Consider the following 15938-nt stretch of genomic DNA (forward strand, 5'->3'; position numbering starts at 1 on the left):
ATATATATATATATATATAGTTAAAATAGAATGTGTAACCTAATCCTAATTAGTGTTGTATTAACTGACCAAGTTAGTGAGTAATAAAATATTGTACATTTATGTATTTAACATGAAAGTAAACTAGACTTATACTTCACACCTATGACAGGTGATTAGTATACATCAGAATCATTCTGTAGTCACTATGATCAATATCACAGCAGTATGAAATATTACAAGTCAAGCTAGTTAGTAGCAAAGAATAATAATTCTCTTGTATGTACAGTTACTATGAGCTGGAGTCAATGACCTAGTCAATCAACCTGCTAGAAATAGAAGCTAAATTCCTCTCAAACCATACTCTACCATATTATATAAAGCAAAACACATAAGACAATGTAGGCCTTGATGTACAAAATGATGGGGTGTTCACCACTGAAATGCCTCTGGGGCTAAGCAACATTGTTTTGTTCTTTTTCCTGAGGTCAACAAAATTAGGGCAATGTCATTTTAGCTTCATTTAAAAATGAATGACCATTAGAAAAAAAAGATTACCTAAAGCTTTAGTCAGGTATGCACTGATAACTAAACATAATCACTAAACTTTATGGAGACTAGTAGTGATCTATGTTGACAAGAATCAATACCATAAAAGCAAAAAAGCAATATAGCTTCATTTCTGCTTATTACCATAGTAACCAGTCTCATCTAGAATGCTAATTGGATGACATCCCAGTTGTCATTTAGCCCCAGGTCAACCTAAATTGAGCAAACTGATGATCAAAGACTTTCCAGTTATGAACACCTATTCTATTTGTCTACATTATCAGATGTATCTTATTTAAAACAAATGGGGAGGTTTGGTTGTTAATTATATCAAGACAATCAACCACATAGAAACACCTGCATTGGCTCAGGAATGTTTTTCACACTCAGAATACACCCCAGAATATTACTGATACTTTATTGACCATTGACAACTGAAAAACAGTTGGCTTCAATAGAATTTAGATGAAGAAGTACAAAGCATCAAACTAGGACATCTAATCCATCAACTGAGCACTCTCCTTAACATCAATAAACATATGAAATTACATTAACTGTTCGACACTGGACTTAGACTAAAATATATAAAAAGCCAAAGAGAAATACAGTATCTACTCCAGTATAAGTCACACTATTTCAACTGAAAAAAAAAACGGTAAATTTTCAGATTAACACCTGCACGATTTTTGCTAGGGTTTTAGGGTCAGGGTGTTAGGGTTAGGGACGGAATTCCCTAACCTTAACCCTAACACCCTAGTGAAAATCGTGCGAGTGTTAATCTAAAAATTTACCAAAAAAACTGGGGGTACAACTTGTAAATAGGGCAAAGCTAAGACTATGAAAATTCTGTCTGAGGATGTAATGCTAAATTAGGAGTGCAACTTACATGAATAAATACAGCATATATACCATATTTTCCAGCATACAAATCAACGTAATATATAGTGTAAACATTCAACCAACGTCACTATCTTTCCAAATCCTGTTACATTTCACATGGAATTCTTGGCCCTCTAAAGTCGTCTTGGTGTTTATGGCAGCCATCCCTTTTTTGGAGGGCTGTAAATTTTGGTCTGAAAAATTTTGTTTGCCAGAAAATACAGTAAAAAGAAAACTATTTCACAATGGAGCCCATACATCACCACTATGTGTTATGTTCTGTGCACAAGATTATCTTTCAAAACATGCCTGAAAATTCAGGATTTTTTGTTTATTTGTTGTTGTTTTTTTTCCATCTCTACATCAAAACATTAGTTGTTTTAAACATTGTAACATTAAAAGTTTTTTTATTTTATTTACATACAACTGCTTTTATACTCATGAATGTGTCAAGATTGAACTTAACTGATGATCCTGCTTGATTTCAGTATTCATAGGAGACAACAAAACCAAGATATTTTCTAAAACGAAATGTCTTGGCCAAATGACACAGCACGGTGTCAGTGATAAGATAGATATAAAATGCCAGGCCTCTTTAGCTAACAAGTCTGTCACTGCATAGACATAACTTGTTCTGGCTCTTTCATGGTTAGAGACTACTAAAATATGCAAAAGAAATTACTGTAAACATTTTTTTTTCTTTTAATGGTGAAATGTGACATTTGGAGGCGCTGCTGAGTGCTTTATTTATAACTAATTGAGCTCTGAATGAACAAACCTATCATAAAAATAAATGCATTCCAGTTGTGACTATTCCATCTTTACTACAGGCAAAGCATGAGCAGGATACGTTATTTGTTACCTTTTACTTCTTTCAGTCATTGGGTTACGGCCATGCTGGAGCACCGTCTTGAAGGGTTCAGTCAAACAAATCGACCTCAGTACTTTATTTTTACGAACTTATTCTATCGGTCTCTTTCCTGAACCGCCGAGTTACGGGGACGTAAACAAACCAAGCGGTGAATGAGGGAGAGGGAGAACAAACATTCCAAGACACACGCATATATACGACAAGCTTCTACACAGTTTTCGCCTATCAAATTCATTCACAAAACATTGGTCAGCCCAAAACTATAATAGAAGACACGCAGTGGGACTGAACCCGAAGCCACGTGGTTGCAAAGTGCGCTTCTTAACCACAGTCATGCCTGTGCCTATGTACAGGTTGTTAATCCAGGTGACCTTTTATTTTTAAAATAAAAGGGTGTGACTTAAAAGAGATTTGGTTGTTGTTTCTAGCAGCGTGAGAGACTGCGTAAAGGCTTCCTCGTTAGCTTTAGTACCACAGAGTTGTTATTTAGCTGCAAGTAGTCTTAATTGAATAGACCTATAATAAAAGGCGTTCTAGCCATGACCATCCTCTTTTTTTTTAATCAGCAACCAAGTTGTACAACGTTTCCTTTATTATTTAAAATGGCAGGGCGTGGGTTTGAGAAGACTTGTTTGCAATTTATAACAGGCTGGGTAATAACACAGCGGAAGAACTGTTTTTTTGGTAGCTGTATGTCCATTCTGAGTAATCTATGACACACAACTGATGAAGCATTTTAGAAGCAACAAATATTCTTTGTTACATTTTAGATTTTAAATTTTCAAATATGATTCACATTTAAGCTATAGGGAGTTTATTGGGAAATGTGGCCACTAAACTGAGAAGCTCAAAGCTTAGTATAAGAGAAGCATATCGAAGTGTTGGCCTCAACACAAGAAACACGTCCTCTCAAATCACGTCTCTATAAGCCTTAAAAAAAGAATGACATGCTAGATAATGTAACTTTAGATATACTATGTATGAATAAAGGTTGAGGTAGCTACAATTGCCATGTATATGATCATAGACTTGTTAAATCATGACTGACCCATGGCTATAGAACGACTCTTGCAAGTCCATTTGGTTACTGTTTAAAAGCATTTCACTTCAAACAATGTACAAGTTGTTTCTCATCTTCAATAAAATAAAGCTATGTACCTCTGAAAGAAATCCATGAAACCGAAGTTCGAGTCACTTTAAAATGACAAAATCACATTAAAAATGTTCGCCTTAATAAATTATGAATCCCATTAGTTCTAAACGACCAGATTTATTTGTGACTATTAAGGTCCTTCCCTCTTTGTTTCCATGATAGAAAGAGAGAGAGAGAAAAAAGAATACTTCTACTAGAAGTCCTAGAGCATGGAAAATAAAATCAACATCTTGGTATTCTACAGCTTTTGAGTTCAAATCAAGAAAGGTACAATTTACTCTTCACTTTAACAGTAAAGATAAAATAAGCAAAGAAATATAACGGGTAGGTCCAAACGAGATTGTGTGTCGAGATAAAGCAACCATTATAAACCTTCAGTTTTCACAGTAAGTTAAACATTCAATTTTCAGAGCGACAGCTCGTGTTTGATGTAAACATATACAGTAAAAACAATGCGATAATGGTTTCTCTTAAGGACATCTGTGTCAATGTTGTCTCCCGCAAGAGTATTGGTGGCGTAAGTAATTCCAGTTAGGAATCGAAACATGGTCGCATACCAGATTTACATGAAAAACAAAGATTTAATTTAACCGGATCTCAGGTTAAATGACAGGTAGATAGTGTAAGTCAAGCGACATACTACATGCCAGTGCATCAGTGGATATACTGAGAATATTGTGACCATTAATTGAATAAATAAACTGCTAATGGACAAAGAAAGTGGGAGGATACAATGAAATACATTTCACACAAGCTGTGTGCATGTGAGAGAGACGTTGTTAGCCTTGTGCAAAAGTAGCTGTATGTATATATAAGCAGTTTGTGTGTGTACGGGTGTATAAACTACCCGTATAGCACACACACACACATGGATATGGCTGGTGTCAAACGATTCTTTACAATCAAAATGGCTTAGACGGGAACAAGCTAACTTGAACAAGTGATATATATGCAGTTAAATAAGAATTCAATCAGCTTGTGTATGACAATAAGAAAAAAATATGTTATCTATGTTGTCTGATGTTGAAAGTTCTTTCAAAACTGTCAAACTGTTTTGCCGGGTTACCTGAGAGAATGAGAAACTGTCAACGACCGAACACATACACAGCCGAGTAAAACAACACCTTTATATTATATATTACTAACCAGTAGCATTTATATATACGTATATAATGGTCAGTTGTCGGTAAAATGAAGATAGTAGATAGGATTTCGTTTTTCATCGGTGTATAGATTGAAGTTTATCATTTTTTCCATTCTCCTATTGTTAAACCGCAGAAATAATTAATAGTTAAGTTGTGTTAGTTAATGCGAGTACCTGATATTTGGTATTGAAACAGTGGAACTTATTTATAGTTGTGAAGATGTTAAACAGCACTGGGAATAAACAGCAAGAGTCCAGTGCTGCCAATGTCTTTAGTGATAATGTACGTGAAAAACAAGAACTGTTTGCAGTAGAAAGTTCTTTTAGCAAGCAATTAACACGTTTAATTAGTTCTTTCAGAAACTAGTTTGAAATTAATTAAATAAATAAAGGAATAAATAAATAAAAAAACATTAGCTACGAAGTCATGCTTTAACGAAACACACAAACCAAGTGAATTCAAGTCATTATTAGGGTTAGAAAATTAGTTGTTTATCATAATACATCCGGAAGTCATGTCTTATACATATATACATATATATATATATATATATATATACACACACATTACGAGTGTGTGTGTTATGCTTAGAGTTTCTGACCCAAGTCTCTTCTTCTATTTTTATACTCTCAATCTTCACATCAGTTTTCTGTCACTAGATAATTCACACAGTCTATAGTCACCAAGTCCTTTTCTAACTCTCAATATTGTCAGTCTCTACCGCTCCCCCCCTCTTGTCTTTCTCTCTCTCTCTTTCTCGCTGCCACCTGTCACTACCACTCCCACCCTCTCACTTCTTTATGTCTCTCTCTCTCTCTCTCTTCGTCCCTAGCAGACATGTATTAAAAACCATAACAACAATAAAAGAATATTTTGATATTTAAAAAAAAAAAAAGGAAAAGGAACGGTTAAAAATTAAATAACACACTCAGATTTGATATTAGGTAACCAATGCTCTCCGGAAAATATTCTTTGGAAGGAAATATTAAACGAAAATTGACTCACCATAAGTTTCAGACATTTTCCGATCTGTAATAGTCTCCTTCGATTTATTAACAAACATACAAAATGGCGTTGGACAACGGCTTGGTGATAATCTCAAACTAACGAGATTTCAAGATCTAGATTTAGTTTTCGTTTTACATACTAACATTTTTTTAGTTAGTTAATATATTTTTTGGTTTTTGTTTTTTATTTTTTTAAATATCCGTTAGGTATTATTTTTCAAATACTTAAAACTGCTGGTAGCTAATAAAAAAAAAAAAAAAAGAAATAGAAATACATCCGGGTCTTGTCCTGAATTTGTTTACCCTGGAGATGACGTCAGTAGTAAACACGTGGGATATATTATCAAAATTTAATTATGTCGCTTTCATCCCTGTTATACATATGATTGTTAGATACGAAAATCTCTGTATCAAAAGTGTTATATGGTTAAATGGTAAATTGATAGATGCAGTATAATTTTATTACAGTCACACACGACACAAGCTGGATTGCAACTGAAAGTTAATCTTTGTAGCGATAGGTTTATTTAATTATAAAGTACCGGGTGCGTAACAACCACTTAATAATTTATTTGTCCAACTATAATTATTGATTTATTTTGATTAGTAAAACAATACCAATTTTTGGTGATAATAGGTGGTCGAATGAATCAATCACTGCAACTATTTTATGTACAATCGAATATTAAACAAGAGTAAAGTTATTTATTACTAGCTGGATTTGAACTAAAACGAAACTACTGCACGACAGTTAATCGGTGCTTTAACATTTTAACAACTCGACAGTATTTGTTTATTTATCTATTTATTCATTCATAGGACTAGTGAGAAGAAGAAAGTAATATTTCGTTTTAAGTTTCCGGAAAGAACAAAGGCGGCATCATTCGATAAAATAAAACTAAACTCTGAAACAGTTTTATACCAAATAACTATTGGTTCTGTACTAATACCGGCCACAGTGACTAACCACCCGCCAATAGATAAGCTTTACAAGGCAAGGGCAGTAGGATACGAGACCCAGAGAAAAATTCGAAAGTATTTTGTATAATGCTTAGACAAGGCCAGCACAATACCTCTAAGCTTTTCCATCCGAACATCTGTGGCATTTCACCTAACACACTGGCTCAATACAGCACACCGCTGAATTATTAATTAATCCTAATGATGGTATCAATCGCCATGGAGCAGATATCTCATAGGAAGTAATTCCTTTCAGTCGTTGCACCCTATACGGTTCTCATAGGTACTAGCCATCTGAAAGGGTTGACCATTTCGTCAACAGAAAGAAAATATTTTATTTTTAGTCACCGGTTAACGCCGACTCCCGCCGTGTTCGTTATCTTACTTTTTGTAAACAAGAGACGTGTTCTGATTAATTTGTAACAGGGTGCGCTCTGCGCCCGATTCCTGTGGAGGAATGAGACAGAATGAAGGATTACGCGTGTTACACAGTCCCTTCATTGGAATCCTTCAGTTTCTGTTTAACTTATTTCTTTCGCAAGGCTTTACTCGACTTACAGCTATAAAAGAAGACATTTGCCCAAAGTACGGCGCAGTGGGATGATTTTATTTGACCAGATACAAAACGAAATGTTGGGAAATAATGGAGACGAATTAATCGAAACTGATTATGACTGGGACCTATTCTAAATGTTAATCTATATGGAATTTTAATTCAAAATGCATGAAAACGAAAGTACTGTATTTACGCGTGTATAAGCCGGACCCAAATTTAACACATAAAGCTCGACGGACTACGAGCGTGGCCGTGAGGCACGGGTCGACAAGCCACGAGCGTGGCCCAGATAGATGCATTTAATTTTTGGGCGTTTGTTGGGGTCTGATGTCACTCAAACGCTCCGATACTCGCCAGAATGCAAGAGTACTAATAGTTCAATTAATGACTTTTCAGATGATGTAAAACTTGCCACCATTATATACTAAGAAGATATTTTAACTATTTTTTTGTGTTTTGTGTGTACATGGTAGTCTCAGTAGTCCATGCTATGTAAGTGCAAATCCCAGCGCTTTATGGGTTAATGTTTATTCTTGAAACAATTTTTTTTCCTTTCATATTCACACTTGATGTCATCATTGCCCCATATATAATAAGCCGCATCCCAGGTTTTATCAGTTAAAATCAAGTATAAGATAGCATGATTTATACACGAGTAAATACTGTTATATACTGCAATGCATTTAGATCGTGTACTGACAAGGAGGAAGTACCCTACTGCGTGGTACCTTAGGCAAGTATCTTCTACTATAGCTTCAGACCGACCAAAGCCTTGGGAGTGGATTTAGTAGATGGAAACTGAAGGAAACCCCTTGTATATATAGGTACTACTAAAGCAGCGCGGACCCGAACGCGCAGTCGCGCTAGCTAGTCGTGAGTGGTCGATCCTAACCCTAGCCCTAAACACATTCATTTGCACACGCAGGTTAAGGTTAGGATCGACCACTCAAGACTAGCTAGCGCGTTCGGGTCCGCGCTGCTTTAGTAGTACCGTATATATATATGTGTGTGTGTCTTTGTATTTGTCCGCCGCCACCGCTTGACTACCTGTGTTGGTGTGCTTACGTCCCCGTAACTTAGCAGTTCGACGAAGGAGACCGATAGAATAAGTACCAAGCAAAAAAAAAAAAAGTCCTGGGGTCGATTCGATTGACTAAAATTTCTTCAAGGCAGTGCCGCAGCATGACTGCTGTCTAATGACTGAAAAAGATAAAAAATAAAAGATATCTATGTTAACCATAATACAGTAATCCCTCGTCTATCGTGGGTACTATACTCCAAAATCTCCCACAGAAATAATTAGAATCTAAAAAAATATAAATACCTATCGGCTGCAGAAACCTGGATATACTGAGGAGTCTGCGATATAAATTTACATATTTTAGCCAGAAAAATCCGCAATGTACTGGGCGTGCAATAGATGAACCACAATGTACTGAGTGCGTGATAGGTGAACCGCAATATGGCAAGGGATTACTGTACATCATTGGTAACTTTCCATTGTCACCTGGTGGAACAAGAAGTTGCCCCTGTGCTTTGTACACTTATAACTGAGCATGGAAAGCAAAGAAAGACTCTTATGTTTCTCATAGTCTTTCTCATGGAAAGACTATGTTTCCACTACACTAGGAATTCTATTTACTTGTTTATATTGATATGCCTTGAGACTAACTCTATTGGGAAGTAATCTAGTAGAATAGACTAGCCAAATCACTTATGCTGCACTGGGGAAATATAAAATTGATTTGCTTCTTGCAAGAGGTTGCATAAGCATGACAAATGATAGCTAATCACAAAACTTTGCTAATCCTCTAAAATATACAATATAAAACTTTGTTTAGTTTCAATCCTGAATTATACTGAAAATATGCAAGCTTAAAATCATAAAGTATATAATCATGCAACTAACATCCACTCCCTAAAATTACTGGCCTTTTGTCACAATTTTAAACTATTATTGTTACTATTTCCCTAACACAATTTATTGTGCTATTATCATCATGACATAGGTGGTAATTCACTGTACTGTATTTAATTTTGTCAATTAATGACTGAGTTCAAATCTTGCCAATCAGCTTCAACATTGCACAGTTGGTCTGCAAGAAATATTTATTATATATCTGGTGTGTTTATGTCCCCGTAACTTAGCGGTTCGGCAAAAGAGATCGATAGAATAAGTACTAGGCTTCTAAAGAATAAGTCCTGGGGTCGATTTGCTCGACTAAAAGGCGGTGCTCCAGCATGGCCACAGTCAAAAGACTGAAACAAGTAAAAGAGTTCAGTAGACTACAGCCACCCCAACACATTATCAGTGTGGGTGTGGAGGAACAAGTATTATACAAAAGATTTTTATACAGGTTTCAGGAGTCACCAACTGACTGGAGTACAACAAAAACCAAGTAATGTAGTGGGCAGAGACAACAGCAGAACTTTTTGCCTTGTATATTGGATTATCATGTCAGTTTCAAATGTTGGCACAAGGCCAGCAATTTCAGAGGAGGGAGTAAGCTGATTACAAAGTACACAACTAGTACTTATTTTATCAACCTGAAAAGAATGAAAAGCAAAGTTGACCTTGGCAGAATTTGAACACAGAGTGTATAGATGGACGAAATACTTCTTAACATTTTGCCCAGTGTACTAACGATTCTACCAGCTCACCATCTTATATTGGATTATCACATTACCAGACCTAAATTTACTTTTGTATAAATATGGACACCAGCAAATAGGACTATAAAAGATTCTCACATTGATGACCGTTAATATTTAGTCAAGCTGAGGCAGCGAGCTAACGAGACAGAATCATTAGCACACCAGGCAAAATGCTTAATGATATTTCATCTGTCTTCACGTTCTGAGTTCAAATTCTTGTGGGATCGATAAAATAAGTAGCAATTGAACACTGAGATCAATGTAATTGACTTACTGCCTATTTGAAATCAATATGTTGTCAAGCTATACATATACAAACATTCAGATCTAACAAACTACATAACACAAAATAGAGGCCAAGACAAACCAGGCATCAGAAAAGTTAATAATAACAGAGTCTGCTAAAGCACGACATCAAAAAGAAAGTGTAATTGAAGTATTTAGACAATCAGAAAGTATCTTATGAATTGGCCAATTCATAAACCAATGTGGCCACTTCTGTATGGTTGGTTGAATTGCTAAGAATAGCAATCAGATCTCCCTTAAATCATGCCATGGTATCTTTAAAACAAAAACATCATCATCATTGTTTAACGTTCGTTTTCCATGCTGGTATGGGTTGGACGGTTTGACTGAGGACCAGTGAGCCAGAGGTTGCACCAGGCTCAATCTGGTCTGACAAAGTTTATTCCTTATTCTAGGCACAAGGCTCAAACACAGAGAGGACATACATAGACAGGCGGGGACAAACAACAAGTGAAAATGAATATAATACAATGATATGAGACGGCTATCTTGGCCCCACTCCAAGATGAAACCATGACCTCCTTTTTCCTTTCAAACCTACATTTACAAACCTGAGATCTACAAATAGTAATTTTCTAATTTATAGATCAATGACTAGTTGTCACTTTGAAAACTATATATTTCAAACAGGAATTTGGTAGCACCACCTCTAGTCAAACAATTATTCTGTGCTGATGAAGAGAAATAACCCAGAAACCACGATACACAGATATTGTTTTGAGCTGAGTGGGGGTGCTAGATTCCCTTGTTCGAAAATATAAGCACACAAATCGTGTCGTATAGCCAGCTGGAGATGATGTCTCCTGGGGCTAAATTACAGCAACATTCATCCTAAACCAGGACTGCCATGTTATGTTGGCAAATAATCTTTACTCTATAAAACATTAGAGTTAACAACTGTCAAACTTGGTGCAGAAGAAAATCAGACATTTCATTCTTAATGACTTGATATCTACATTTTGATATGTAAATATGACAGGAATAAATCTTTGATGTATGCTGACAACTTACCACCACCACCACAAAATATTATTGGCTGGAATAATTATTGAAATACATGTTCACTTGTCTATGAAGGTTGTTTAGCATTTGCATTTTTTTTTTTAAACCAAATATTGTATTGCTGGCTAAAACACCTTATTTACACAGATGTAGGTCAAATCTGTCACCCAGATTTTGGTGCCTGGGGGTACTTCAGAATATTCTGGATGAGCACTAATTAGTAACAATGCTGAAGTGCTGTTTCGAAATAAGCATATCACTGTAAATCTGAGGGTGCTCCAATGAACAGTGAGGGGGCAAGTCCCATCCAGTGCACCCCCTTAGTAGGTTTGATTCTAAGAGAGGGGATCTGTTACAAAGTAAAGAAAACAGTGTAGTGATGATGATTTTGTTTCAGTTATCAATAATGTCGTCATCATCATCATCATCATCGTCTCCCCATGCCTTCTTTGATCTGAAGTGACCCATTGTGGCCATTCCTCAATTTTGATTTATGCATTAAATTGACAAACGTATTTTCCTGTCATTCAACTGAAACAGGATTTCATTTGACAATCCTCTACTTTCAAAACAACATTCTCTGCTCTGAAAAGTTATGCACATACAGGTTATATCAGTTAAGGTTCTGATATGAGGAAGAGAAACATATTCTAATCATAGAATTGAGAAGTTAACTGAGATAAACTTATACATGAAGAAAACAGAATGAACCATCCACGAATAAATAAAATGGAAGCTAAATATTCGTAGTAAGCTATGTTATTTCTGGAGTGAGGGTGTTGTTGTTAAGACCCATATGTTAACCCTGATTGACCAAGCCTATAATGACAGGTGTTGAAAATATAAATCCATTTTAAGTCATATCGCATTCAGGATTTCATTATCAAACGTATAATTTCTTGTAATTATTAGACAATGAGTTGGGGGACAACATCGCATTGACTCCTTTAGCAATTGAAGATGCAGTTTGTGTTTTCTACTGCCTTAAGATAAGTTGGCAATTAAAACAAACACTTCCTTTCGTTTTTATCTAGCTGGTTCTTGTTTGATGTAGGCAAGCTGGGATATCACAACTGGAAACGAAAGCATAGGCATACGGCTGAAAAAAATCAAAACGATGCTGTGATGTTTTCATTCGATTGGACTGGGTCAATACATTATGTTAACTTGCAGACGACAATCAGCAACTGATCGCCTTGTCTTGGCAGTCAGCGATGACAAGGTAGCAAATAGGCAAACATACACTTCACAGTTGTCACTGACTGTCGTAGTCACATGATTGGCTAAGAATACACAAGTCATTTGTAAACAAAAGATATGTATCTATATGACAGTTTGTTTTTGTAACCTTCATCTCCACTGAAGTTGGATTATAGTTGTTATTTAGCTTCAGGCCAGTCCTATGTTCAAAAACGATCCAGCTATTACCATCCTGTCTTTTCCAGACCTAATGTATCCAAAACACATTAAACAATATATCGATTTAAAACATGGTAGATAGTGGTTTGGTTACTATTTAATACTGGTTTGAGCGCTCACTTAACTGCCCCAACTCTTCTGAATTGGTTCATAACATAAAAAGATAGTCAACTCAACTGAATACTCAGCAATAATCCACGGGTTCAACATTCAATTTATGCAAATTATAAGTTTTGTATTTGATGGCCTATAAGACGCCCACAACCACCACTGTCTGAAAAAGAAAAACAAAACCACCCCGGGTCCTACGTATATACAGAGTTGGGCCTCTCATACGTTTTAATGCATTAAAAACTATTTTTTTTTAAATACGCATTACTGAAATCGGACTGTGTCTAATATGCCCGTGCATCTTTAATACCATCAATTTGTAAAGTTGATCTGGAATCCACAGCAATTAATTTTTTTATCTACGAAGTTTTATAATTAGAGTTTAAACTTCAGTATTTAACCAATTTCCATCAGGGAGTTTCTGCAGGTCGCGGCGCTGCTGCTGCTGCTGCTACTACTACACTGCATTGAGAAGTTATAGCTCCAGAACTGCGGACATGTGACTAGAATGTTACAGGGAAGAATCACAGGACGAATTCTTAAGTCGATCCAAAGAGCAGGAGACCTAGGGGTAGACAAAGAACGAGCTGGTTGGATAATATTCATAGCCTTAGGTGGTCACGCTTGGGAATCCAACAGAAAATGTTACGACGGTTACTTCAGATAGGGTCCTATGGAGGAGGTGCCTTAGGACTTTACCCATACGGCCCTTCTAGGAAAAGTAGGCGCCAAAAATTGAGGATCGATAGACAGATCATAATCTACACCTTCGAAACGAATCCACGTAAATTTGATTTAAAAAAGAAAAATGGATTATCAGCAAAGTTATGAGGACACAAGTGTCACTAGTGCTGGGTGGGGGTCACTAAATTGTAATTATACCTGTCTAAATACCTGTGGTAGAATAAGACCAAGGAAGATAGATGTTCAAATCCGAGGAAATTGGTGTTAGTGAGTTCGAATAAGTTTATATTCCACGAGGAAAAGAGAATCTGAATTCAGGATTTTCACGTTTTTAGTTTGAGCTTTACTTCTAATACAATATTTAAAATAATGAATTTTTGGGTAATTTTTCAGATTAACACCCACACGATTACCTAATCCTAAAACCCTAAACCTAACCCTAATCCTAACCCTAAACCCTAACACTAACCCTAATCCTAATCCTAACCCTAAAACCCTAACCCTGACCCTAACACCCTAGTGAAAATCGTGCGAGTGTTAATCTGAAAAATTACCGAATTTTGTTATCTTACTTTTTTTGAGTTAAAAATCCTGCACTAGTGCAGCATTTCGTTTTCCTATCGCTGATCTTAATACACTCGGTAACTTGAAATAAAAGGCGTTTATTTGTTATTTTAGCTCCAAAGTCATCTCTAATCGAAAAGACCTTTGATTAAAAGCATTCCAGTCTTTCTAGCGGTATATTTTAAGATTACATTGTTCACTGTGTCCTTTTAACTAAGACGACAGAATGCGATGTGCTGGAGTTTTGGCTGCTTTTTCTTGCAAGTTGTGCGGTCACGTTCGCTCGAAAAGTGGACAGTGAATTTGCAGCAGAAAGTAGTCATTTTCTCTTGTTGAATATGCGAGATTACGCAAATGTGCCCGTCCGCACGACTCTGCTGCTTCCTCATAACTTTCTGAAAAATGGATATTTCCTCATGATAATTTTTAACAAATACGTTTCATCTTGGTATAGATTACGATTATACCGGAATTCATTTTGAAAACTTTTTCGGAGTTGGGTGGGGGACAAAAGAGTAGTTTCAGATAATATTTCGAATTTAGATCACAATTATATTGAAAAAAGAAATTATTTTTGAGAATATTTCTACCCTTTCTCTTCTGAAATTTGTTAGGGTTAGGGTTTTTGTTACTCCGAAAACGGGTGGTGTACATATTCTTTACCTCCACCCATTGTAATGTACGCTATCTGAAACGTAATTTCAGAAAATTTCACTAAAAGTTTTCCATTCCTCAGGAAGCAAAGACGGCGAGGAATGCAAACGTGTAATTAAGAGAAAAAGAGAGAGAGAGAGAGCATACTCGTCACATCTTCGCTTTCCTTTCCCCTATAATCCCAAGACTTTTATGTCAGTGTATAAAAAAATAAACAAATCAGAAAATCCCTTGCTTCTGTATCAAGAGGTTGAATCAATACAGCAGCGAACTTGCATGTTCGGTTGTATCTAAGTTCAAGTCCTGTTGAAGTCGACTTGATGACCTGGGGCTAAACAACTGCAGGTATATGATCAGAGAAGTAGCATAGTTTGGGAATACTATTGGGTCTGCTGTGTAAACCCATGTCCCGGGCACGAATTCTTTTCCCACGAGAGTTCCGGACCCCAGTTATAAGTTCATTTGCATACAGCCAACCAGTACTCAACTATCAAACTAATTTATGAGTGCATAACAAGCGATGGGCGATAAGATAAGGTAACTTGGGTAAGAAATGACCATGCTTTTTTTCTCTTTTAATAGTTGTTTGTTGTACTTGTTTCAACAATGGCTGCCTCTACGTAGTTATTTGTGTTGTTTACTTTGTAAAACAGCAAGGGGAGAGGATTGCTACAACATCACCCTCTACCCACAGCTTTACCATATGGGGCCCTAATAGGTATAGATGCAAATCTATCTAATTACTTGTCTCCTACTAAAATCAGGCATAACTTGGCGATCGGTCGACTTACAACACCGTTCTTCGTCTTGTGTTTACTTGGTAGAATGTTTAACTTGACAACAAGGTCAAAGTGAGCTCTGATTGGCTGTATGCAAATGAGTTCATTACTGGGGTCTGGAACTCTCGTGGGAAAATTTTTCACGTCCCGGACGATACAAACTCTAGCTGTCAGTGGATTAAAGGCGTTCTAAATATGACTCTCCAATCTTTTTTTTCACACAGTCTATCTAGGACTAGTTCTTCCCTTTTTAAGGCAGTAGATAGTAATTAAAGCGAGATTTGGTTGCTACTTTCAATAGCTAAGTAAAGTGTTAGTATATTTACTGTAACCAAATAGGCATAACTATACCTGTGCCGCGCCCCCATCGAATTTGTTTCCTCATAACTTTAAAAAAAAAAAGGATATTTTAAGATAAAATTTTCTACTTATACGCTTCAGATGTTATAGATTCCGATTATATCGGAATTTTCCGAGGGATGGGGAGAGGAGTTTCGGAAAATTCACACTAGTCAGCTTTGTTTCCTCCTAACTTTCCGAAAAACGGATTTTTTTTTTTTGAATTGCCTACAAATACCTTCCAGATGGTGTAGATTACGATTATATCAGAATTTAACGTGCATAAAAAGGAAAAAAAATGTTGGACATGCACACAAACATACTGA

At 36.2% G+C, this 15938-nt stretch overlaps 1 protein-coding gene across 4 annotated transcripts in view; it reads right to left on the reverse strand.

Annotated features, from left to right (window-relative positions):
* Positions 1-5810, reverse strand: part of LOC106870962 (ras-related protein Rab-4B) — a 134944-nt gene extending 129134 nt beyond the window's left edge. For 2 of the 4 annotated variants that reach the window (XM_052971906.1, XM_052971904.1), the window contains exon 1: positions 5582-5810. In XM_052971906.1, the coding sequence (XP_052827866.1) occupies positions 5582-5639 (58 nt within the window). In that variant the 5' untranslated portion in view covers positions 5640-5810. The remainder of the gene's footprint in view (positions 1-5581) is intronic. The other 2 variants (XM_052971907.1, XM_052971908.1) reach the window with 2 other exon arrangements.
* Between the last annotated feature and the right edge of the window lie 10128 nt (positions 5811-15938).

The sequence above is a fragment of the Octopus bimaculoides genome, chromosome 11 (genome assembly GCF_001194135.2).
Source record: "Octopus bimaculoides isolate UCB-OBI-ISO-001 chromosome 11, ASM119413v2, whole genome shotgun sequence".
NCBI lineage: Eukaryota > Metazoa > Mollusca > Cephalopoda > Octopoda > Octopodidae > Octopus > Octopus bimaculoides.